This window comes from Lepidochelys kempii, chromosome 7, assembly GCF_965140265.1.
Source record: "Lepidochelys kempii isolate rLepKem1 chromosome 7, rLepKem1.hap2, whole genome shotgun sequence".
Taxonomy (NCBI): Eukaryota; Metazoa; Chordata; order Testudines; family Cheloniidae; genus Lepidochelys; species Lepidochelys kempii.
The window spans coordinates 55985011-56008730 of NC_133262.1; the positions used below are offsets into that span (position 1 = coordinate 55985011).

The 23720-nt window shown below is 47.7% G+C and overlaps 1 protein-coding gene and 1 long non-coding RNA gene across 3 annotated transcripts in view; one reads left to right on the plus strand and one right to left on the minus strand.

Annotated features, from left to right (window-relative positions):
• Nucleotides 1-852: 852 nt before the first annotated feature.
• LOC140914621 (uncharacterized) lies at nt 853-22791 on the minus strand. The gene is made up of 6 exons (XR_012159926.1): nt 22669-22791; nt 21803-22097; nt 20257-20334; nt 5586-5689; nt 1456-1517; nt 853-996 (listed from the first exon to the last, which is right to left on the minus strand). It is a non-coding gene; the product is annotated as an uncharacterized lncRNA (long non-coding RNA).
• The window catches only part of PAX2 (paired box 2), a 133216-nt gene continuing 126674 nt past the window's right edge, over nt 17179-23720 (plus strand). For both annotated transcript variants that reach the window (XM_073352923.1, XM_073352924.1), the window contains exon 1: nt 17179-17451. In XM_073352923.1, coding sequence (XP_073209024.1) covers nt 17427-17451 — 25 coding nt within the window. In that variant the 5' untranslated portion in view covers nt 17179-17426. The remainder of the gene's footprint in view (nt 17452-23720) is intronic.

Sequence of the window (23720 nt, forward strand, 5' to 3'; positions counted from 1 at the left end):
TTATAAAATAGTAGGGCAAAAATCATGAAATCCAGCATGAGCACCTGACTAAGAAACCAGAGAGGGGTTTGATCCAAAGACCATTTAAGTCAATGAGAGCCATTCCACTGCTACGACTAGGCCCTTAGAAAGGAAGGATGGCCTTGTGACTTAGGCACTTGTCCACCCGGACTCAGGAGAGCTGAGCTAATTCCCAGCTCTGCCACTGACTTCCTATGTGACCTTGGGCAAATCACTTGACATCTTCTTTATGTCTCCGCTCCTCAGCAATAAAAAGGGGATAATACTCCCTTTTTATGCCTTCTCTGTTTAGACCCTGATTCAGGAAAGCCCTTAAGCACATGCTTAACTTTAAGCATATGCTAAGTTCTGTTGACTTCAATGGTGCTTAAAGTTAAGTAAAGCAAAACAAATGGTCTTAAAATGAATCACGTGCTTTCCTGCATGGGGATGTTTTCCTCAGTAAGGGTCTTGGACTGCAAGCTCTGCACAGAAAGGGATGTCTCTTATTAGGTGTTTGTGTGGTACCTAGAGCAACAGGGCCTTAATCTTAGATCAAGGTGCTACTGTAATACAAATAAATAATAATAATAATAATTTGGTTCCACTAAAAGATTATAAACCCTCTTGCTTTTTTAAAGAGAAATTTGCAGCTGTGCAATTCATTTGCTTTAAATTAAGAGCATGAAATAAATAACAAACACCTACACTGTTACAATTGGACTTGGAAAGATTAGATTTTTATTGGTAAATGTCGATTTTACTGCACACATACAAACCAACAAAAAAATATTTCCATTGATAATAGCAGAAATTTACAGATAGAGAAAGTAAGAACAATGCTGCTTGAGAATTTAGTAGGGTTTAATTTAAATCTATCTACTCTTGACATTTTAACACGTCATGTTGCCAACGGCTTTAAAGCTTTAACTTTTTGAAATCAACGTCGACTGTCTTTAAATATTTATTGTCTGATGCCTCCAATAATTTCCCCAACTGTGAAAATTTAAATTGATAAATAAATGTTTAAAAATAGACATCAGTATTATCTCTCAAAATTATAATAAAACCAAAATCTGCCAAACATAGTTATAATAAAAATAACAAAAATTAAAATGAGAAATCAGGAAAATTGTATATATAATTAAACTGCTTTTGCTTGTTTTGTTTTCATTTTCAGGTTATTCTTTAGACTCTGAACTTAAAACAAATTATGCATATGCATCAACTAATAGCATTCTAAATTACGGAAATTATCTTTGCCATTCAGATGACTGAAATGACCTGTTTTGTATTTGCAAAGAAGGTAGAAGCTGTCTTAATAACTCTATAGCAACATAGCCAACCCCAAGCATTCAGAAATAACACATCAGACCCCTGAAAAATCATGAAATTTGCTTATTGATTATGAAATGTTAAAAGAATAATAATAAAATTTGGATTCTTTTTATTTACCTTCTGGTTTTTGAGATTTTAGGTTCCATTTTGGGTTCCATTTTCAAGCTTTTTTCCTTTAACTAAAATGACAAGCAACACGCTTTTTAATATACAGGAGAGCTGGGATTCTCGCATAACCACTTGATACCAAGAGCTTTAAGAAAAACACCAAATATTGTGAGATTTGCAAGTTAGCTGCTCTAGGGGACCGCAGCCTGAGATATAGCCCTAGCTAGTAGCTGACTCCTATTCATGCCGCTGTCATGAATATGCAAGCAATGCCTATATTGCCATCTCAGCCACAGTCTAGGCTGAGTATCAGAACAAAGTTCTGAAAGACTAACAACCAAGGGAAATACAAACCATCTCATCAAGTTAGAAATACATTCAGAATTCCCCATTCACCAGGGGTGGGGGCATTCGGTCTGTTATTGGGATAGGATTCTTTTTCCTGTTGGGTGGCCATTTTCCATTGCAAGTCTAATTCATCATCATGGCACCAACAGCTTTTTGTCTGGGTAGGGTTTTATTCCTATTTAAATCTAAGGAAGTATGGGGGGGCAGTTAATATAATAGGTTTCAGCACATTATTAACTGAAAATTCACCTCTGCTAGGCTGGTATGGTTCTAGATCCTGTACCATCCAGCTCTACTGGTGTCTAGGGCTTGGGGTCCTCTGGGGGGCTCCCCAAAGGTACTTACACACCTAAGTCCTATATTTAGGCGCCACTGTGACCCACAAAACTCTCACTTAGCTGCCACCTACCCTGCAGGTGTCTAAACGTGCTCGTTGCCTAAACATTTGGAGTAAAAGGTCCCCAGGTGCCTGCGTTTCTGCCTCACTCTAGGTGTCCAGACACCTTTCTCTTACCTGTACTTCACAGCAAGTCACAAACCAGGGAAGATGAGCATTCAGCCACCTAACTCATGTGCAGAGCCAGGTCTGTTAGGCATGCCCAGAGGCCACCTATCAATCGGCCCCTGCGTACAGGTCACACAATACAGCTCTGAGGAAGAAGGGGCAGGAGGTGCTCGCTCCCTCATAACCATTAGCCTGGGGTCAGGGAACTGAACCAGATGTAGGAGGCCCCTAGTTCAAGTCTCCCCTCTGCCTGATGAGGACAAGGAATCTTCCACGTCTCCAGTGAGTGCCCTAACCACTGGGTTATAGAGTCCTCCTAATGCTTTCTCTGGCGCAATGACCAGTTAATTATTTAAATAAAACAGAACAACTTCCATGGGAGATGCATATCAGAATAGCCCCCAGCCATGTGCAAAAATGGCCCTACCCCAAAAAAATCCTGGAAGAGGCTCTATTGAGACCTGCCAACTTAAGACACTCAGCAGTGCAGGAGGATTAGCTGCTCTGTCCCTTTCCCCAGCAAATCAGGGTCAGGTGAACTGGATAGAGCTTGGATAGGGAAGGAAATGGGACTCCTTATTTCACACCCCATCATGTGGGGGAATAAACCAGATCTAACAGAGGCAGCACAAGAGACTGGGAGAATGGAGACTTCTGAATACCCCCCCCCCTTCTCCCTTCGAAGGGAAGCTGAAATAAAAGGCAGAGGGAGCCTTGTGTGTGTTTTTATTATTATTATTTCTGATTAAAGAGGAATTCATTTCATCTCTGCCTCCTGCCAGGGGCTGAGGTGCCACCATTGAGGTTAACGGTGCGGAAGAATACAAAAAAATTTCATTGAGGAGGATTATAAAAGTTACTAGCTGGAACATTAACAGAAGAGTAACTTGTAAAAAATGCAATATTACAATATTCACAAGGACGGTAGAGCGTGGTAAAGCCATAAAATTCAACATTAAAATCTTCTACAGCCTAGCTAACCTAGTTAACAAACATTGTATTGGAACTACTTTTCTGCAGGGCTGAGGGATACGCTTGGCCCAGGCTGGAGTGCTGGGACCAGTAGGGAGAGGAGGCAGCTGGTGGGATGGGTGCTGGGGCTGGGTGGCCAGTGGGGTCCTGGGAGGGACGCTGTGGGGTGGGGTCGGTGTTTCTAACAGTGCATGGGAAAGGCGAGAGGGTGGGAAATGGCCTGATCTATGGATCCCACTTGGGCCAGGGCTCCAGCCCCACGGCATGACCTCTAAGGCGTGGCATGCAGCGGGGTGCTCGGTGGAGGGCAGAGGGGCACTAAGGATGCCCCAATTGAACATCAGGGGGACCCATTCCCCAGTCCCTCCAGGGGGCTCCTTACCCCGCCGCGCAGCGCCTTCGGTCGCAACGTCTGCGACCCCCCCCCCCCCCCCGTCTCTTTAAAGCCATTCCCCGGAGCTAATTGCATTTGTAGGGTTTGCCTAGCTCGCCCAATTTACCCCCGCCCCTCCCAAAGGTTACCCAGTGGTCCAAAGAAAACGTCCAGACGGCCAGTTCGCTTCTGGTGGCAGGGATTGGGGGGCGGGGATTGGGGGGCCGGTCGGGGTTGGGGTGGGTGTCTCCCGTCCCTTTGCAATGGGCTTTTCCCCTATCGAGGGTCCCTTTCCTCGGGGGATGATGCCAGCACCCAGGAGAAGGCTGGGGGGGCAGCGGCTCAAGGACGGGGAACCCCACTGTTCCCCCCGCTCCCGGCCTGCCCGCTTCGCCAGGGCCATGCCCCAGGCCCCTCGGGGTGCACGGATCTCCGGGCAGGGAGAACAAGGCACAGCTGTTGCAGGGGGGCGCGTGCCCGAGGAGGGTCGGGAGCCAGGTCTCGGCTGGAAAGGGTCATGGGAAGGGGGAAGAGGAGACGGAGATGCGGGAAGAGTAGGGGTGCGGGTGGGGCAGAGAAGGGGAGGAAACCAGCGTGCCAGGGGGTAGGAAGGTGAGGGTGGGATCTCTGCAGTGGGTCCCCGCACGACCCATATGTCAGCCTCCTCCCTGGAAATGGGACTGCAGCGATTACAAAGCCAGTGTCCACTGCACACGTGGAGTCGGGAACCATGGGGCTTGAGCCCCAGAGCCACAGGGCTCCAAGGTCTGGCAGGCAGGAGGGGCGAGCATCTGGGGATCCGGAAGTGGCACCAGGCCTGGCTATGCTCAGCCTTGAGTTATTTTGCTGGTGGCCACAGAGGGAATTATTATCTGAATGTGCTGGAAAGTTACTTTAAACCGTGAGGCCAGTTGTATCCGCCCTAATTGAATAGTTAGATCCACAGAAAGGTGGGATCTAGCCATTATAAAATGGATAGCCAAAGAAAGAAAGAGAAAAAGAAAGAAAAAGACAATGCAAATTGTATAGCGAAGGAAGAGGAGGGGGAGGGATAGCTCAGTGGTTTGAGCATTGGCCTGCTAAACCCACTTCCCACAGTATGCATCCGATGAAGTGAGCTGTAGCTCAGGAAAGCTCATGTTCAAATAAATTGGTTAGTCTCTAAGGTGCCACAAGTACTCCTTTTCTTTTTGCGAAATACAGACTAACAGGGCTGTTACTCTGAAACCCAGGGTGACTAGTTCAATCCTTGAGGGGGCCATTTGGGATCTGGGGCAGAAATTGGGGATTGGTCCTGCTTTGAGCAGGGGGGTTGGACTAGATGACCTCCTGAGATCCCTTCCAAGCCTGGTATTCTATGAAAAGCAGTAATGCGGGAGTGGAGTTAGCCCACCTGTGCATTATCTGATCAGCTAGGCGCATTAATGCCCTGGGTCACCCCAGTCCAATCTGCGCCTCTGGGTCATTTGGTTTCCCTCTTTGCGAGGAATATGGTCTTTACCCAACAATTCCTCGGGGGTTCAGTGGGGGCCCTGCACTGATGCGGAGCCGATGAACTTCTTGTCATTCGCGCGGCTTGGGCAGTGATTTGTCCGATCCAGAGCAGCAAACCCAAAGCATCGATTCGTTTGATTTGTCGCCAGCCCGATGTGCCCAGATAAACGGCAGCCAATATATTTTGCAGCGCCGACTGAATTTTTCACGCCAAAGCAGTCGCGGTGTTGTAAAGGTTGCACGGAGGAAAATCAGGTTATTCTATTATTGTGTTATTCTATTACTGACTTTATTAAGCGTTATAATAATAATAATAATAAATAATTAATTGAGAATTAATCGGGACAGTTCTGTTGTAAATACTCCCAATTAAAGGGAAAGTACTCCGGCTGCTTCCAAAACTGTTACTGACAGTTGTGTACTGTTACGGCATGAGGCGAAACTTACTTCTCTTGCAACGGGGGGGGGGGGGCTTTCCCTGTTGTCTGTCGTTTTAATGTTGCTTGTGGCTGCATCTCTCTCTCTTCTCCGCTCTCTCTCCATTCTCAAGGCTGTTGAGATGCAAGAAGCAGGGAGTGTGAAAGGGCCAGAAGAAAGACAGAGGAAGAAGGGGGGCGAGGGGGGAGGATGGAGAGAGAGAATTGCCATGAGCCGCTATGGAGTGAAATTCAGTTCCCTGGGGAGTTAGCAGACAGTTTGTGGAGATGTTACTCCAGAGTTTCAGACTATGATAAATATGATAATTTGTATAAAATTTGAATGGGTTCTTGTTTTCAGGGAGAATGCCTCTGATGATGAATGTTCATGATTTTCAGATAGATGGCTGATAAAAAGTGTATTGAATTGTTGAAAGCGATTTTAATTTTAATTCTCTACCTGCAGATGTCTGCTAATAATAATGTCTCCTACTAAAACAGGAAGGTGTCAGTTTAAGCAGCAGTATCTCGCTTCACTTCATCCTTCCTATCCCCAGACTGTGGCAACATTAACCTCTTCTTATAAAAAGGCACATAAAATTATTATAATTACAGAGTTATTAATTTTAAAAAGAGGGTTAGCAGGGTTTTTTATTATTATTAATAGAGCTCACACACTACCCCTCGAAGTAAATCCCTCTGTGAAATGATGGAACCGATTGCTAATTCTATTATTAGATATTGCCAAGGAATTGCCTTTCGGGTTTTTAATTAGAGCCCTTGAAACCCAAAGAGGGTGGGGCTAATTATTTTTACCCCCCCCCCAGCGTTTGTTGTTATTTAAAAGCCACTGATAATTCTCCTGCACTCAGATTTCCACCAAAGGGGAAATACGGTATGAAGATCGCTGCGTGTGTAGGTTTTTCTCCCAAGCAGCGTGTGGATTGCGTTAATTGGGTTCTGTGGGATCGCCTAGACAGGGGTAGTTGGGCCAGGGATGCCGCTTTGCACCCGCCTCCAAGGGCCTCTGATCTGGGCTGAAATTTCACGTCCAAAAGCCAACCAAACAAACAGGAAAAAAAAACAAAAAACCCACCACAGCTCCGGTAACATGAAATCAATGACCTGGCAGTTACACTCCAATTAGCGCCTCCTGCGAAGCAGCCCTGAGCCAGTGCAAGAAAATCAAACACAACACAGAACTGACATTCTTCAAAGGGTCCAGCCCCCTGTCTGGGCAGCCCAGACACAGCCAGAAACTCTTTGGGTTCCTTTCAAATAAGTTTGCGGGCAAAAAATGTATTTGCACACACACAAACACACAGAGAGACAGTATTCAGCGCTATCATATTTGGGGCTGTGGATTGAAAATGAATCCGTTTAAACCAGCAAAGCAAGAATCAAACCCACTCCGATCCCTGCGAGGTAGCCATCAAATAGACCACGATTGTCGTGTCCTTTGCAGGGCTATTCCCCCCACCCCGCCGAAATGCACAGACAAATGTTACATTCATCAGAGGCTGAAATGTGACGCTTGTGGTTAATTCAAAGTCGGATGATACAGGACAAGAGCTGGAGAAATTATTCAATATTGTGTATTAGTATTTAGGGTGACAAACCCCTGAAACAGGAGTTTCTTTGAGAAATAGGAGTGTTGTTTTAGCAACAACAAAATCATCTTGCGAAAGAGTAAAGAATTGTGCAGATCGTATCAATTCTTTATACGACGACATCAGGTTAATATTTTATATACACATGCCCAGAGAAAGCGATATCCATATAAACACACGGAGCTATATACACTTATGTCTATATACTTGTGTACCTTTCTGTATGTGTGTGTGTGAAATATTAACTTGGTGTCTTAAAAATAATTGGTTATCTCCGATAATACATTTACATATTAAATGTTTTATATTTTATAGAGAATTGGTTACTTATATATTTCACTGGACACATATATACAGGTCTATCCAGAGAATCAGAGAACTGGTATACAACGAGTTAGAATTGATAATATAAAGAACTGTCATAGATAGTCATATACAAAGAATTGGTAATATATATTATAGTGTATGTATGTATATATATATATATATATATTCTCAATTCTTTATATGACTAAAATAATATCCACAGCGATGAACATATGTATATGTGTGTATGCCGGTATGATATATAAACACACGTGTATAGAAACATATGTCTTTATATAGATTCTCGAGTCTTTATATGACTATGTAGAACTATGTAGACAGGTTTCCACTCGGAATTAGAGCAGTTGTAGGTTTCTGACCACTGCGCCATCGAGGCAATTACCAGCAGGGTTCAGTTGTCTGGTCACCCCCAGCTCTGTATTCAGGGCAATTAGGGAGCAGATACCGCTTCAGAAAAATGGGTATGGTAAGGGGGAAAGGAGTTCAAATTATTGTAAAAAAAAAAATGCACATAAACGATCCCAACAAAGTAGGGAAGCAGAAGCAGCTTGGCGTGCAAGGTTTCATACTGGAGCTGCTTCTGCTTTAGACCTCGGGATTAATCAAAGAAATCGGTGCATATGATGAGGAGTTATTCCGCAGCTGAGCTCTGGAAAACTGCATCCCTGCTTTCTTTATACATTTTATTCTTTTCAATTGGGTTGAAAAATTAGGAGTGTTTAGAAAAAAGAAATACACATTTCTTCTTCCAGCGGACTGGAAAGCTTTTATTTATATTCCCCCTCTTCTTGCCTTTCCTTCCTTTTCTATTCCCCTGCCTCCCCCTTCTTCCCTGTTTGGGAGGTGGGGGTGAGGGGGGGGGATGCATTTGAGAATGCCAAAGAGTGGACTGGATGTTCATGTCCTAACTGATACTTGTTCCTGATTCTAGCCTCCCGCTCCAGCATTCCTTGTGCTGGTTTCGATTTAGAAGCCCAACTCTCTGCTTGGCCCCTCCATGCCAATGGGTGCCAGAGAGATGAAGGTGGCACACTTTGGGCTAAGCATGTCAGCTTCCTTTTAAGTTTCCTTAAACTTCTCTCTCTCTCTCTCTCTCTCTCTCTCTCTCTCTCTCTCTCTCTCTCTAAAGGCTCGGGCAATGTCTCTGTGTCGGGGTGGTGGGGAATCCCTCCACGACTCTGCAAAACTTTAGTCTCAGGGCTTGCCAGCAGATTGAACGCCTGGCCTGGCGACAAATTATCCCTGCAGCCAGCGGTGCCCATCACACACCGCCCTTAGCAACTTTCTCTGCTGAAATGTGCTTCCAGGGCTGGTAGCCGATGGGCGGGTTGCCTTCTTTTGCTAATGCAGCTGGTTGTTTGTGCGGGACCGCGCTCAGAAGCTGCCCCCCTCACTTGGCTGTGCTGGGGGTGCAGCAAAAGAGATCTTGGAAAGGGACACATGCCCAAGACCCGAGTCCTGTCTCGCAGTTGCTAAATTCTGTCCTTGCTTGCACAGGGATCGCTTCGGAAACAAGGGAGCTTTCCTACTGATTGGCTGGAGAAAAGCAAGGATTTTTTTCCCTTCCTGCTGCATGGGAGTGGGTGGAGATCTTGAGCCAATTTGTCAGTTATTAAAGGACCCTGCCTGGACCTGGAGAGCTCAGGGGCATTTCTCATCTCAGCTCCAAATAGGAGAGAAAAAAATGGCAGTCAGCTATCTGTGATCATTGACTCGAGGGCACATTTCACATCATCTCTCAAATCTGCATTTTGTATGAAGTGGCCAAAACGTGTGCTGGGTGCCTAATTTTCTCTCCCTTATAGACGTTAAGGAGACTAATGAGAAATCGGCTTGAAATTAGCTTGTTCCTTCCCCTGCAGCCTTTTCCCTCCCTGGGGGAGATTGGAACCCCCCCTTTATAGCAACTGGTTGAGAGCCGGCCGTAACAGGGTTAGGAGACAGACCTGCAACTTTCCTTTTCTCTGCAGCTCCCAGACCATAGCAGGGACACACGGTGCTGGTCCTGGGATAAGGTGGCAGGCCCAGGAGTTAAATCCCCCCCGCCTCTTCCAGTCTCTAGTGACGTTCTTAGCCTCCCCCTAAACACAAAAATCTTTGTCGCTCTCCGAATATGCAGAGAGAGGCTTCACACAGCAGAGCTCAGCCAGTCCGGAGCGGCGAGTGGGGGTATTATTACAATTATTTCTACTTATAATCATTTGTTTTCCTAGAGCATGTCTAATCCTCGTCCATTCAAAGCAGACTGTCAGGGGAGAGTACACTGTATTTGGAACTTCTACAGTTCTCCACACTTCCAAATCCCCACACCTCCAAATCTTCTTTTCCCCCGCTGGGAGGGGAGAATGGATTCCAGGCTATTGAACCTGCAAGTGTGGTCACATAAACCACCGAGGGTGCAATCCCGGCTCCATTCAAACCAGCAGCGGGCCCGGATTTCATCCCTGCTCTTTTAGAAATCAGTTCCCTGTGGAAGGTGGCTGTTTATTCAGCTCTCTATTGGTTTTCAAACTGCTACCGCTACCAAGCTTATTTTTCCTCCTTGGGTGTGAGTCCCCTTGGGCAACTGAACTTGTAGTAGGAACGGTATCAGATGCGGGGATCTCTGTGTTAGCCACCCAGTTCTGGCTCCGGAGAGAGGCAAGCCACTGAGAAATACCAGACTGTGCCCCGCTATGTCCTCTGGGGGTTATATTCAAAAGCCGAAGGCTGTAATCGGCTCAGACCAAACTTCCTGGCAAAGTTTTCTGGGAAGTTCGATTATTGATTAGTATCTTGTATTATTGTTTCGTTGTGGAGGGTGGAAGAAGGGAAATGAACTGGCATAGATATAAATGGGATCTCCTGCGCCGCAGAAGGACAGGAGCAAGGCCCGATTCCCTAATCAAATCCCCAGCTCCACTAAGAACTGTCAGGGGGTCACTTTCTGGGAAAAAGGGAGCGTTAAACACTCTGTCTCTCTGTGTGTGTGTGTGTGTGTCCCAGGCGGGCGTGTGCACACACACACACACACAAACTGAAAGAATCCTAAACCGAAGAATAAAAATTCAAGCTAAAAAAAAAAAAGTGTGGCAAAAAAAATCTTAAACTTGAAAAACAATTTAAAACAGCGATTTAGGGGCTTCATAAAATCCCAGTGTAAAAACCACCTCGTCACGATGTGTGATAAATGTTGCCGCTTTTTCTGTCTCATGCTAATATCCACCAAGAGTTTGACTTGCCCTTAAAAAATCTCATCATGTCTCTGCTTCCCTCCTTCCTTTCTCTCTCCCCTCATTCTCTTGGTTTGTCTAATTTTTTCTTACTAATAAAATACTATAATCTATCTATTCACCCTCTTTTTCATTTTCTCATTCAGTTTGCCCCCATTTTATTCTCTCCCTTTGTCTTTTGTTAGTAATATATAGATATATCTACATCCTGGTTTTTATCCTATCATTCACTTTTATCCTGCTCTTATGTTCTCCTTTTCCTTTCTTTTTCATGCTACTAAAATTTCCTCACTCTCTTTATATCTCTCCCTCCTCCTTTTGATTTTCTCTCTGTTTCCCCTTCCGTTTCTGCTAAGGACCTTAGCCCCAACAAATTCACACGGACAAATCCAGGCTATTAACTTTATAGTAGGTGTTTCCCTCCACCCATCCCAGGCTGTCCCTTACAGAGGGCAAACCCAGCCCACCCCAGCTGACAGCTCCTCACCTGGCAAACCCGATCTCTAGCGAGAAACTATTCAGAACCCACCCGGAAGAAAAGTAATAATAGTTCACCAAGCCATGTGCTTGCACCCTGCCCGCTTCCAGCAACTCCTCCACACTTTCGTGCTCTGAGCAGCCACCTAGGGGAGTTTGATTGCATCTCAGAGCCACTTCGCTGGGTTTTGTTCTCGGCTGGGTGGGGGCTCTGTGTGGGGAGCGGCTGGGAATGGATCTTGATTTATCGCTGAGCTGCAGGGGGTGTCCAAAAATATCGCCCACTCGTCCGTGCTCCAGAGGACCTGGCCTGGGGGAGACACCGCAGAAGAGAGCTGCAGCCTGCAGGAGTTTCTGGGTGGGGAGTAGCTCCCCGCCCCGGCCGGCTGCACTGCCCCCTCTGGTGAACGGATCTGCTCCCAGTGCAATGTCCGAGCGGAGTTACTGCGGGGGCTTTAGCCTGAAATAGCAACCGGCTAGGGCAAGCGTCCTCCTCCCAGTGCCTGGGTCAGAATCGACAGGCATCGGGTATTGCTTTCGGGAGGAAGTTTAACCCGCGGACGTTTCAGAAGGGAGAAAAGTCTCCCTTTAGCAAGGATGGATAGAGCCGCTCCAACTTTGTGTGTGTGTGTGTGTGTGTGTGTGTGTGTGTGTGTGTGTGTGTGTGTGTGTGTGTGAGAGAGAGAGAGAGAGAGAGAGAGAGAGAGAGAGAGAGAGAGAGAGAGAGATGGTTAAAATTCCCTTTTTGCGAGGGCAGGTGTTTGAATTGCACATGTTCTGAACAGTTTGGTTAATCATTTCCTGGAGCTCCAAACGATGATGCTAAAGATACCCCTCAGCCCAGTACTGCAGCCTGGGCTGAATCCGCTCTGCTGTGGCTTCCAAATGGCCCTGCCCCACACGCCCATTTACTCCGACTGCAACTTTAACCCCCGGCCCAGCCCGTTCGCTTTTTCGCTCCGCTGCGTCCCTGCCTTGCACCCAGCCATGTCACTTCACGTGTGTCCCATGCAAATCCTAGAATGACGCCCCTCAGAACTCCCAGACGCTCGGCTCAGCCCAGGTCCTGGCCCCAGGGGGTCTAGTCACTAATCCCTCAAGGAACAACGCACTGAAATCCCCACAGGCCAGGCCAGGCCAGGCCCGGCCCAGTTCACCCAGTAACCTGGCCTGCCTTGCCCACATCCTGGTCCTGCCCCATGGCAGCACCTCTACCTGTTCCCTAATCGCCCAGGTCCTGTGGGTCCCTATTCCCTGGCCTACCCCAACCCACATTGCAAACCACGTGCACCATCTCTGCATCTCCCTATAGCATCAGATGAGTATCCTCATCTACCCCACTCCTAAACCCAAGAGCCATCCTCTTGCCGACTCTCTACAGCCCCAAGCATCCCTGAACCCTAGCGTTCCCCGCCCCACTTCAGCCCAAACCTCTGGCTCAGTCCCAGCCCCGCAGCTAATTCCAACCCAGCCCAGTCCCGGCCAACCCAGCCCATGCATGAAGCCGGCCCAGCGCTAATCTCACAGCAAACCAGCTATAGTTGGATCCCAGCACAGTTTCACCCTCAACGGACTCCTCATCCAACCCCCCCCCCCATCCCACTCCTGCTCTAGGTGGGACCTACTGCAAACGTGGACCCCGTTCCCACCCGTTCCCTCTGCAGTGAATCCCGGGATCCAAGACAAAATCCCGCAGTTCTAGTCTGACAGTGCCCAGGAGCACCCCCTTCTTCCTTGCTACCCCCATCACACCAAACACCACCCCAGCGGCAGGTTCACACACAGCCCCTGAACCAGAGCGAATTCCAAACCACTCTGCTCCAGCAAGCCTTATTCCAGATGCAGGCTCCTCTCAATCTACCCCTTAGCCTGGGCGGTCAGTGCCCAACCCACCTTAAAGGATCAATGGCAACCCCAACACCCAGCTAACCTCCCTGCACCCCTGTACCAGCTCACCCCACTTCTAAACCCGGAGCCCATCCACTCCAGTCCCCTCGACCAGGCCAGCTCAAAGGCGCCTGTCCCAAGCCAGCGCTCACCCCCAGCTACCTTCCTCCTCCGACACTCCCTGCTCAGTGTCCGGGGAAAGTACCCGGAGGAGGTGGGGAGAGTGAGCCCTGGTTTGTGGAGCCTGGTTGCTAAAAGACATTGGACTAATCAGTAGGCAATGGCAGGAAAACGGAACGGTCTCGGCTTCCTGGCGATTCTCTACAGGAAAGCAGGCGAGAAGCCTGCATTTTCATTCTACACCAAAATGTACCAGCCCCACCCCAAGGAAGCCAGTTGCTTGTGACAGTGTTGCCCGTTGCAGTGAAATCTTTCTTGACCTATGGAGAAGGTGATTTGTGCCATCACCCCCCGTCTCCTCTATTTCTTTAAATGTTGGCTCCGTGATTTATTTCCTAAAACGACCAGAGTCAGCTGGTGATCTGAGCCCGGAACTAAGGAGCAGATTTCTCCAAGAGGGGGTTTTATGAACTGAATTATCGCAGTTATAGGAATGAGTGCCAGGTGCTCACACTTTGCAGGGGAGAGTCGCTTCTCTCTCGCTGCACTTCCCTGGGAACTTTCTCTTCTAGAGTTAACTATTAACTGCTGGAAAGCTAGCAATTTTCTTCGGAATGTAAACTATTTCCTTTATACGGGAGATAGACGGAGTGATTGATTAATCTGAAAATAGATATTAAAATTAAATCTGGCTAATACGTGTGTTCATTTTAGATATACCTCGCCCAGAGAAATACAAATATAGATCTATGCAGACCACAGGAAAAGAAATTAATTCATGCATTCAAAGTGATTCTCTCTTTTATTTGTGTTTGCAGGGCGGTATTTTAATTGTTTAATATGTGCACTTACTAATGTAATTATGTACTATAGGAGATTATGTACTGCATGCATGTTATGACTTTTAAACTAAACTTTGTACTTTGGGGTAATTTAAGCATTAGACCCAGATGTACAAACACTCTTTCCTTAACCTGTGTATTAGATCATTTTAACATTAGCTTTATATTTAAAACAATATACATTTAGATAGATAAATAGATGTTTATAATACATTTTTAAGAAAAAGACTGTATAAACGTATACAGAATATATGTGTGTGTACTGTTTGTTGCCTATAAAGGGATAAAATATAGAGAATATATATAGTTCGTGTGTCTTTTTCTAGCATCTAACTATATATTTACACGTATATCGATTTGAATGTAGATATATAGATATAGATATATACATTCAAATCGATATGCATATATATATAGATATACACACACACACACATACACTATGTAGAAGTATATGCACGTGTATAGTCAATCTAACTAGATATTTACACACATATAGATGTGAATGTGCACAGCGTGTAAATATATATATAGTGTAAATATCTAGTTAGATTGTATATACACATGCATATACTTTTACTTACACGTACTATGCATAAATATATACGTGTGTACCCTGTTTGTCCATATAGGAAGAAAATAAATGATACAGCAGGTGTGTCTATATTTCTAGATTCCAATTATTGGTATATCCGTTTAGCAAATATAGCTGATATTTCTGTGTGTGTACATACATAGGTACACACACGTACACAGACGTGTCTGGCACTCAGGGATTTACGGAAATTATTTCGGTAAGCACTTTTGCTTTTTGTTTAAGAACAAAGGATCCGTGCCCCCTTGCCTGACCCCGATAGGAAATGTTACATCCCGGAAATCTGGGAAGAGAGCGATCAACATCAATCCGGATCCTTCCATGTGTTGCTTTTATCCCTCCGCCAATCCCGCTCTAATTAAATGGTGCCTATTTGAATGAAGAGGAAGAAGGGTTCTTTGCAGAGAAGCGCCCAGCCCCACGCTGCACCTGAGACACGCGCGGGGCTCTGCTCCCCGGTCCTTGCCCAGCAGCGAGCTGGGACTGCCCGGTATACAGCACAGCCCCACAGCCCCGGGCGTGCGGAGACACCGCACGGGTCTCCCTGCGATACTTGGAGCCCCTCTCTCCCCCAGCCAGGGTTGGCACAAGGACTCCCCCCCCCCGCCCCCCGCGCTTGTCGTCCCACTCTGCCTACCTTTCTCCATTGCTCACTCTCTGGTTCCCTCTCCCTCCTGTCCCACCCCTCGCTCTTCTCCTGCCCCCGTTCGCTGTGTCTCTCCCTCGCCCTTTTATTTTCTTTGCTCCCGCTATTTTTCTCTTTCATCGCCCTGATTTTCTCTTTCTCTCTGCCCTCGCCCTGGGATCTCCCCCTGCCCCTGTTAGCCTCTCTTTCTCTCCCCCTTTCTCTCTCTCATTCCCCACAGGCTCCCTTTCCCTTCCCCTGCGTTATTGCTGTTTCCCCATCTCCCCCCAAGTACCCCAACACACACCACACACCCCCTCCCCGTTTGTTTGTCGGGGGGCCCGGGCAATGCCCGCGGTGAGCGAAGTTCTAACTGGTTTGTGTCAGGCAGTTCTTTCTCACTCCGATGTAGCCTGGCGTGACGGATTAAACATCAACTAGTTAAATAAAAATTAATATCAACTGCCTCCAAACTTCTAATGTCATGTTGTTTATAACTAATGAACTGATTAGGGGATAAACACATCAGGAAGACATTTCTGCTTCCCTGCTCTTTTGAGAGAGGTTTGCAGAACTCAAAGTAAATCTCCCAGGGTCCCTTTTGCTGTGTTTTCCCCCCACACTAGCTGGGGAGGGGTATCCTTCGGCGGCTGTTGGGGACGGGATTGGAGGAATCCGGGGTGCGCGTGTGTGTTGGGGGGAGGTATTTGGAATTATTTAACTATCTCCCCGTGGAGGCATGTTTCAAAGCAGCGATTCTGCTTTGCTCGGAGCAGGATTCTGCCGGGGTGAGGGAGCTGGTGAATTTCACTAGACAATAACACAAAGTAGCCTTTGTGATGATGACTTCGGAAAATAATCATTCCTGCCATCATTGACTTCTTATTGTCTCCTATTTTAATATTTAAAGGGCAACTTTTTTCTTTGCTTGAAGCTACAATCGATTATTTTTAACTGTGATGAAACCAGCGTCTCATTCCACCCCTGTATTTTATACAATCATCTACTTCGCTGCAATTGGTCCCCCTGTATCTGGTGTTAACATTTTCCTAAAGACTTTAGGGAAAAAACAACAACTCAGCCTCATTGTGGGGGAAAACAATCCCAAGCTTTTAAATACTGTTTGCCCAGTACTGTCGGCCCTGACAAGACAAAAATAACAGGGAAAGCTTTTTAAAACCAATTTAGCAAATGCAGAAATGCAATTTTAATGAAGAATCGATAGGAGAATGGTTCATTTTCCCTGGGACTCCTTGTTGGAGCTGAGAGAGATTTTCAATCAATGCAAGGATGGAGGGGGGAAGCGAAAGAGAGAAAGAAAAACATTCGCTCGGGGGTGTATTTACCCCTGGGGATTTTTCTTCACCGCGCTTAGGCTTTGAAACCGTGAGGTCTTTAGCAGGGCTTCCAACATGGGACAATCGGATATAGATAGGTAGACGGGTGATTTAAAACCTCTCGCTGAAACACACAGCCAAAACTCCATCATATCACACAGAGACTTTACAAAACTGCCTGCATATGTACCCAAAGTGAGCTTCTCCCGCTAAACGAGCGAGCCCCGGGATGTCTGGAGACTGAAGGGGCAGGGTAGCCCCTCAGGCCAGCCTCCAGAGTTGGCCATCTGTTTAGATGAGCTGCATTGAACCCCGTCCTCCTTGTCCACTTCCCAGCCTCCCCACCCCCTTTCTCTCCGGCCGGGAAACCTGCCTGGCACCACGCCGCCTTCCCTTCGCTTGCACCCAGTTCTCTCCCCTCCCCCGCTGGCCCAGCACCTCCCTGTAAACTTCCAGGAAGTTCCTCCGCAGCCCTGCCTCACCTCGCGCCCCTGTCCCTGCCCAGCCCCGCTGCCGGGGTCAGGTGAGTCCCGCTGCACTTTGAGAAGCGGCAGCGCTGCATTGGCGTCGGTTGTTATTTGTCCCCCCCCCCCGCGCCTGCCCCGGCTCAGTGGAGCGGCGGCTCTCTCTCCGGGGCTGGCTCTTTCTGTGTGTGCGCGGGGCGGCTGGGTGCGCGCTCTTATCGAAACCGTTTAGTTGTGGGTGGTTGCGCCTAGATCCTGCGAGTCCGCGGGGGAAAGCGGGACACCCAAGCGGGGAGGAGGCGCAGCAAGCCAAGGCCGCGGCGGATCTCCTGGGCTGCAGCCGTCCCGGGGAGACGGACCATTAGGCAAAGGATCCATGGCTCAGAGCTCAGGGAGAGCAGGTAAGGGGGCGGGGGCGAGAGGGTGCAGTGAGGGGGCGAGCCCTGAATATTCAGGAGGGAGGGGATGAGCCAGTCACCCCAACTCCCTCCCTTGGCAGGAGGCAGCCGCCTCACCGCCTGGGCCTCCTCTCCTCCACCAGGTCCCCCAACACTTCCATCCCACCTGCTAAATACCCCTCCCCCCGCACACTTCCTACAGCCTCCGCGCTTCAGACCACGTCAGGCTTGGTTTCTCACCTTGTTTAGAGTGGGTGCTTTGCAGGCAACCCCCAAGAGAACGTCCAGATGGGTGTGAGAGACATACACGCCTCCACTGTGTCTGTGTGTGTGACATGCATGCACTTTGTGTGTGTGTGTGTGAGAGAGAGAGAGAGATGCATGCATTGTGTGTGGCTGGCACACATGCACTCCGTGTGTATGACATGCATGCACTGTTTGTGTGACATGCACTCTGTGTGTGTGAGTCTGTGACATGCAGTGCGTGTATGTGTGTGTGTGAGAGAGAGAGAGAGAGAGGGAGAGAGAGATGCATGCATTGTGTGTGGCTGGCACACATGCACTCCGTGTGTGTGACATGTATGTACTGTGTGTGTGTGTGATGCATGCACGCTGTGTATGTCTGTGACATGCATTGTGTGTGTGTGACTGTGCGTGCAAAATGTATGGATTGTGTGTGGCTGGCATGCATTCACTCTGTGTGTGTGTGACATGCATGCACTGTTTGTGGAACATGCACTCTGTGTTTGTGAGTCTGTGACATGCAGTGTGTGTGTGTGCTTGTGTGTGTGTGTGCTCAGCACGCTGTCTGGACTCCTGGTATTTACCCTCACTCGCTCTCCCCTTCCCAGTCTAGCTGGCTGCGTCTGTAGCAAACTGAACCCCCGCCCTACCCAGTAAATAATTTTACTTCTGAAACTTCTACTTTTCCTAGCACGAGTTTTGTCCCCTCTGGAGAAGGTTAAAGTCACTGTATCCATCTCCTCTCGGACGCTTTTCCCGTGGGCTGCTTGGTGCGTGTGTTGGGTTTCCCGCGTGTGTTGCAGGTTGTTTGCGCCTTGCCAGTGGGAGTGTGGGGTGTGAGGAGCGAGCAGTTCTCGCGTGTGTGTGTTGTGAGCCCTGAGTGTGCTGAGCTTCTTGTGAGTCAGTGCATTGGTTTGGGGGAGCGGCATTGGAGAGTCCAGGTCTCAGCGCTGGGATCTGGAGCTCGGAACAGGGATTGAGAGGTTTACACTGGGAGCTAATGATTTGGCTTCATTTAGCTACTTCACATCCACCTCCTGCCCCCAAACCATGCCGTGACAGGGAAATCTTCTTTTCCCATTGACGGTTTTTTTTGTTTTTGTTTTTTGTTTGTTTGTTTATTTTTTTATTTTTTACTGATTTGCAAACAAAGCTTCAAACAACCCCTTCTGTGCAGGAGAATTTCCTCGGGGCTCCTGACCGGCTGATCACGGGCTAGGCGCACAATTGTGCAGTTTGATTCTTTCAAACTACATCTAGAGCTGGGGGTTTTAATTTCATTGTGAAAAACAGAACCCGAGTTGAGGTTTATGTGACAAACCTTGCTGTGCGCCAGAGCTGACTCGTTTGCTGTCTTAGCGTCTAGCTGCTGCTAAGAGCCAGGATTTGGGGGGGGGGGGGTGGGAGGGCTGGGGGGGGGGGAGGATTCCATGTTACGTTTGGTAACTAATGTTTGTTGCTATGATTTTCTTTTGCCATTTCTGATCGAGTCATAAAATGCAATATCCAGGAGCTAGGAACCTGGGAATGCGGACGCGCATGTATACAGATCTAGGCAGAGAGATAGAGAGATACATATACATATATACATACATATGCACACACCCCTCTGGCAGGTCTATTACAGATATATGAGTAGGATTATATATATCCATAATATAGGTACGTTCATTGTGCATATATAGTGGATTTGATTGTGAATATATACCCTGTGTTCCTTTTCCCTTCTGTGTTTTTAAAGGGTCTGCCGAAGTCCCTTTGCATCTGAGGTTTAAGTAGGGAGATCAATAGCAAACAGTTGTAATGATCTAATTAATTATGGCAAAATTAAAAGCGAGTAGAAAATCAATCTCTGATGGTGTTGAAGATGGAATTAAATTGATAGTCCATCTGTTCACCTCCTAGACCGTATAAATATGCAACCCAAGGACGGAGCTAATGGGATCAGGCTGCCTGGGAGACTTTCTCTCTCTCTCTCTCTCAATCTCAATCTCTCTCTTCTTTTTTACTTCTCTCCTTTCTGAAGTGCAAACCTGTAAAATCAGCCTCCGCTGCGCTTGCCCCTCTGCTCTGTGTTGACACCGCACATTAGAGACTCGCAAAAGTGGCTTTTGCCCCACCACCAAAACCAGGACCAACGGCCACCGTCCCTGAGTGTAAAAAAATAAATCTCGATTTTCAGGGTGAAAGCACGTGCAATAATATGAATTTTCTCGTTCGCTCCCCTTTCTTAAGACAGGCGGCCGGGTTTTTGTTATTATTGTGTATTATTTCTTTATTTAGCTATTAGTAGCAGGTTTCTCGGGAACCTCGCGCTCTGTTTTAAGGGTCCTTTTGACTGGCTCAGCTTTGAGAAAAGTGATCAGTTCCTTTAGCACTATTAGTCTGAAATGGCATGTGAGTGCTTCCCTGGAGGGAGGCGAGGCTGGCAGGAAGGGACTATGCAGATAGTTGTTGTCTGATTTTGTTCTGGCCATATGGAGTAACCTGGAAATGTAGCCAGTTAGGGGGCTTCACCACCCATAACTGCCCCGTCACCCACCCTCTCCCACCTCCACCACATACCTGCACCTGTCCCAGCTCCGCCATCCTCCGCCAAAGGGGCCGCTCGCCTGGCTGGGAACTTCTTGTGGCTTCCTACAGCTACACAAATATTCACAACATTTGTTTTGTTTCGCATTAGCAGCGTCATTTCAAAGAAAGGAGACCCGATGTCACGGCTACATTACAGAGCGAGCATCAAAGTCCTACGACACAATCCCGTATGCTCTACGTTTACCCGTTTCTTTTAAAAAATAATAAAGCCACTATCCCCCCCCATTTCCCCTCCGATTTGTATATGTGGAGAGCGTAGCACCAGGAGAGAGAGCAACCAACCCACCTAGGATGGATTGCCAGCTTGGAGGAGTTTGGTAGCTTCCTGGCCTCCTTTTAATTATGAAAAATGAAACCTTGGGGCTGCCGTTCACTTTGAAATTAACCGAACAAAACCGATGATGTTTATTCCCCGGGTTAGAGTTGCGTGGCGTGGGGAAGGAGAGGGGGTGTAGTTTAAATAAGTGCAGGCTAAATATAAATAAAATAACGAGGGGAATTTACAGGCCCTGTTCTAATCGCGTGTGTATACACACACACACACACACTCACAAAATATTCGCCACTGAGCTATCTCACTAAAGTGTACTAATTTAACTACACGGGAGGCTTAGAGACTCATCCTGAAGGCTCCACTTCGGGAATTCTCTCTCCTTTTCATCACCCCCCCCCCGTTTTCTTTCTTTCCCTTCCGTTCTTCTGTGTCCCCCTTTCTAACACCCGGCTTGTTTCCCACCGGCCAGGGCTTTATACTGGCTCCCCAAACCTTTGCCTCGCCTGAGATCTCATTCTGGTTTTGGCTGGGAGATCCTTGTACTTATTTTTAAGCTCAGGATCTGAATGCTTCTCAGGACATGCCTCGAGGAGGGGGGAAAGGGGTCTGGCTGCTATTTGAGGACAGTTTCCTTCTAACTTCGCCGTCCCCACTCACTTACCCACCCCCCCAGAGAGGTACCTTGGAAGCGCTGTCACCAATCGGATTTATTAATTGGTGTATTGAAAAGGATTGATTGGCATTTCCTAATGGAAAGTACAACCTAGTTTTCTGCCGGACGCTGCGCTCCCGGCTATCCCTTAATAAAGGAGCCCTGGAGGCGAAAGGTAGATTTTCATTTAAAGTGGCCCCGACCTCAATGTCACCGAGTAGATACATTTTAAACACACCAACACACACTCTAAATTAGTGCTAATTTAATTAGAAACCAAACCTTGGCATACATGTGTATTCTCCCCCAAAGAATGAATGCCACAGTCTTCCCCCTCAGCCTGGTCAATTAAAGATTTCTTTCGGTTAATCACAATTCATATAATTTTTTAAATTATTGATTCTGTATATTGTTAACAAAATCCACAGGGGCTGTTTTGTTTGCCCACTTTGGGGCGGCAAACCTGCGTGTCAGAAATTAACTGATCCCCTGCTGGTTGTTTCTCTCCCTCCCTCCCTCCCTCCCAGAGAAAGGATACGCTTACAAAGAAAAGTTTGCATAGAAGTAGAAGGTTGTAATTCTGAACTTACAGGTAGTGAACGAGTCGGGAGCGGCAGATTTGGGAGTCCGGCCGGTGAGGATCACACACACACACACACACACACACACAAACACACACAGCGAGAGGCTTATCGATTGGTGACGTTTTGTTTGTAAACCTCAGAGAGAGGAGGACGGAGGGAAGGGAGCAGGGTGGCAAAGGAGAGGAGCGGCAGGCGAGGTGGGCAAAACCTTCCGCAGCTCAGTGGAGATCCTTTCTTCCTTTGCCTGGCTCTCTCTAGCCCGGGTGGTTTTTCCCCCGATGTCTCTCTCGCTTCTCTGATCCTGCAGAGGCAAAGGGGGGATGGAAAGGGTTGGTACCTGCTTACAGTTTAGATCTGGGGAGCCGGAGTCTGCCCCCCTCATCCTTCCCTGCCTGCTTTCATCCAGTAACTCCTTTTGGGGGGGGTTCGTTTCTCTTTCCTCTCTCTCTTTCCCCTTCCCCCCCCCCCGCTCTGTAAATTCTCCTTCCCTTTCCCAGTGGCTCTGATTAAATCCGTTCTCGCCTGCTTCTCTCGACTCCCCTCTCTCACAGTCCTGTCCTCGGAGTCACTAGAACTGCGAGCCCGTTAGCAGCTGATGCTAAAGATGAATGACTCTCGCTGCCACTCTTTTTAATTAGGCGTCAGACTCGGGCTTTCGCTCTGACCGGTGGTGGGAATCGTCACCTTCAAAAAAATAAAGACGATCGAAAATCGCCATTTCTCGCTGCTTTCCCAGAAGGAAAGTGGGGGCTCCCCCAGAAACTTACGGCCCGTTTGTGCCCGGACCCTGAAAATGCCCCCATATGCAAATACACTCCCTAGACCGGAGCCCCTGACTGCTCCTGGCAAATTTCCCCAAGCCCTCTCCTCACCTGCGTCTCCCTCACTGGGGAGGGGGATCCCTTTGTTGGTTCGTTTTCATTCTTTGTTCAGTGGCGAAACTGGGCCTTCCTTCCCCAAAGAAACTCGCCCTCAGATCCCCTCTGGTTATAAACCCAGCCAGTTCCGAAACGGGACCGGGGAGGCGGGGGAGAAAAAGTGTGGAGGGGGGGTGGGGGAGCGGCAGGGTTACAAAGAGACTGGAAAGAGCTGCTAGAAATGCCACATTTTGAAACTTTCTTTCTTTCTGATGGATTCATTTACCTAAAGAATTGGCCTTTACGTAGCTAAGAAAGAAAGAAAGAAAGAAAGAAAGAAAGAAAGAAAGAAAGAAAGAAAGAAAGAAAGAAAGAAAGAAAGAAAGAAAGAAAGAAAGAAAGAAAGAAAGAAAGAAAGAAAGAGCAGTTACTGGGAAATATGTTACTTTCTTACGAGTGTGAAGAAGTCTCCACCAAACTTGCTCGCCTGGCCCTGTAACATGGGGAGCCGACTGTGGCGCCGGACGCAGTCGCTGCCTTTCTGTCCTCAGGTCTCTTTGTGCGATGATTTTTGGAAATGAATTCCAGGCAGTCATTACCCACCTCGGCCCCTGGGACTGCTGGAATTACCCTTTCCAGGGACTTTAATGGGAGAGCGAAGGGGTTTTCGCTGATCCGCAGCACTTTTCGCTCTCTCCCCGTTTTATGGGTGCATTATAGTGGGGTTATAGAAATGGGTTTGTGTGTGAGAGAACTGTAAATCCGAGCATTTGCAAATGCCCCTAAGGCAAACTAGCCTTGGACAGGCAGAGAGAGAACCAGAGACGAAGGGGAGAGAGGGAGGGTCTCCCCTTAACGCTGATTAGAAGGAGACTTTAAAAAGCGTCTAATTCAGTCATCTGGAGTTTTATGGAGAAATTAGAGGAGGACAAAAAATACCTCCAGCGGGGGAAAAAAATCCCAGGCCCTACCCCTACCTCCTGCCCGGAGCAAAGGGAAACCCAGCACAGGCTGGCTTTATGGCTCCCAGAGCTCCATACCAAAATCAAGATACATTTGGACCCAGT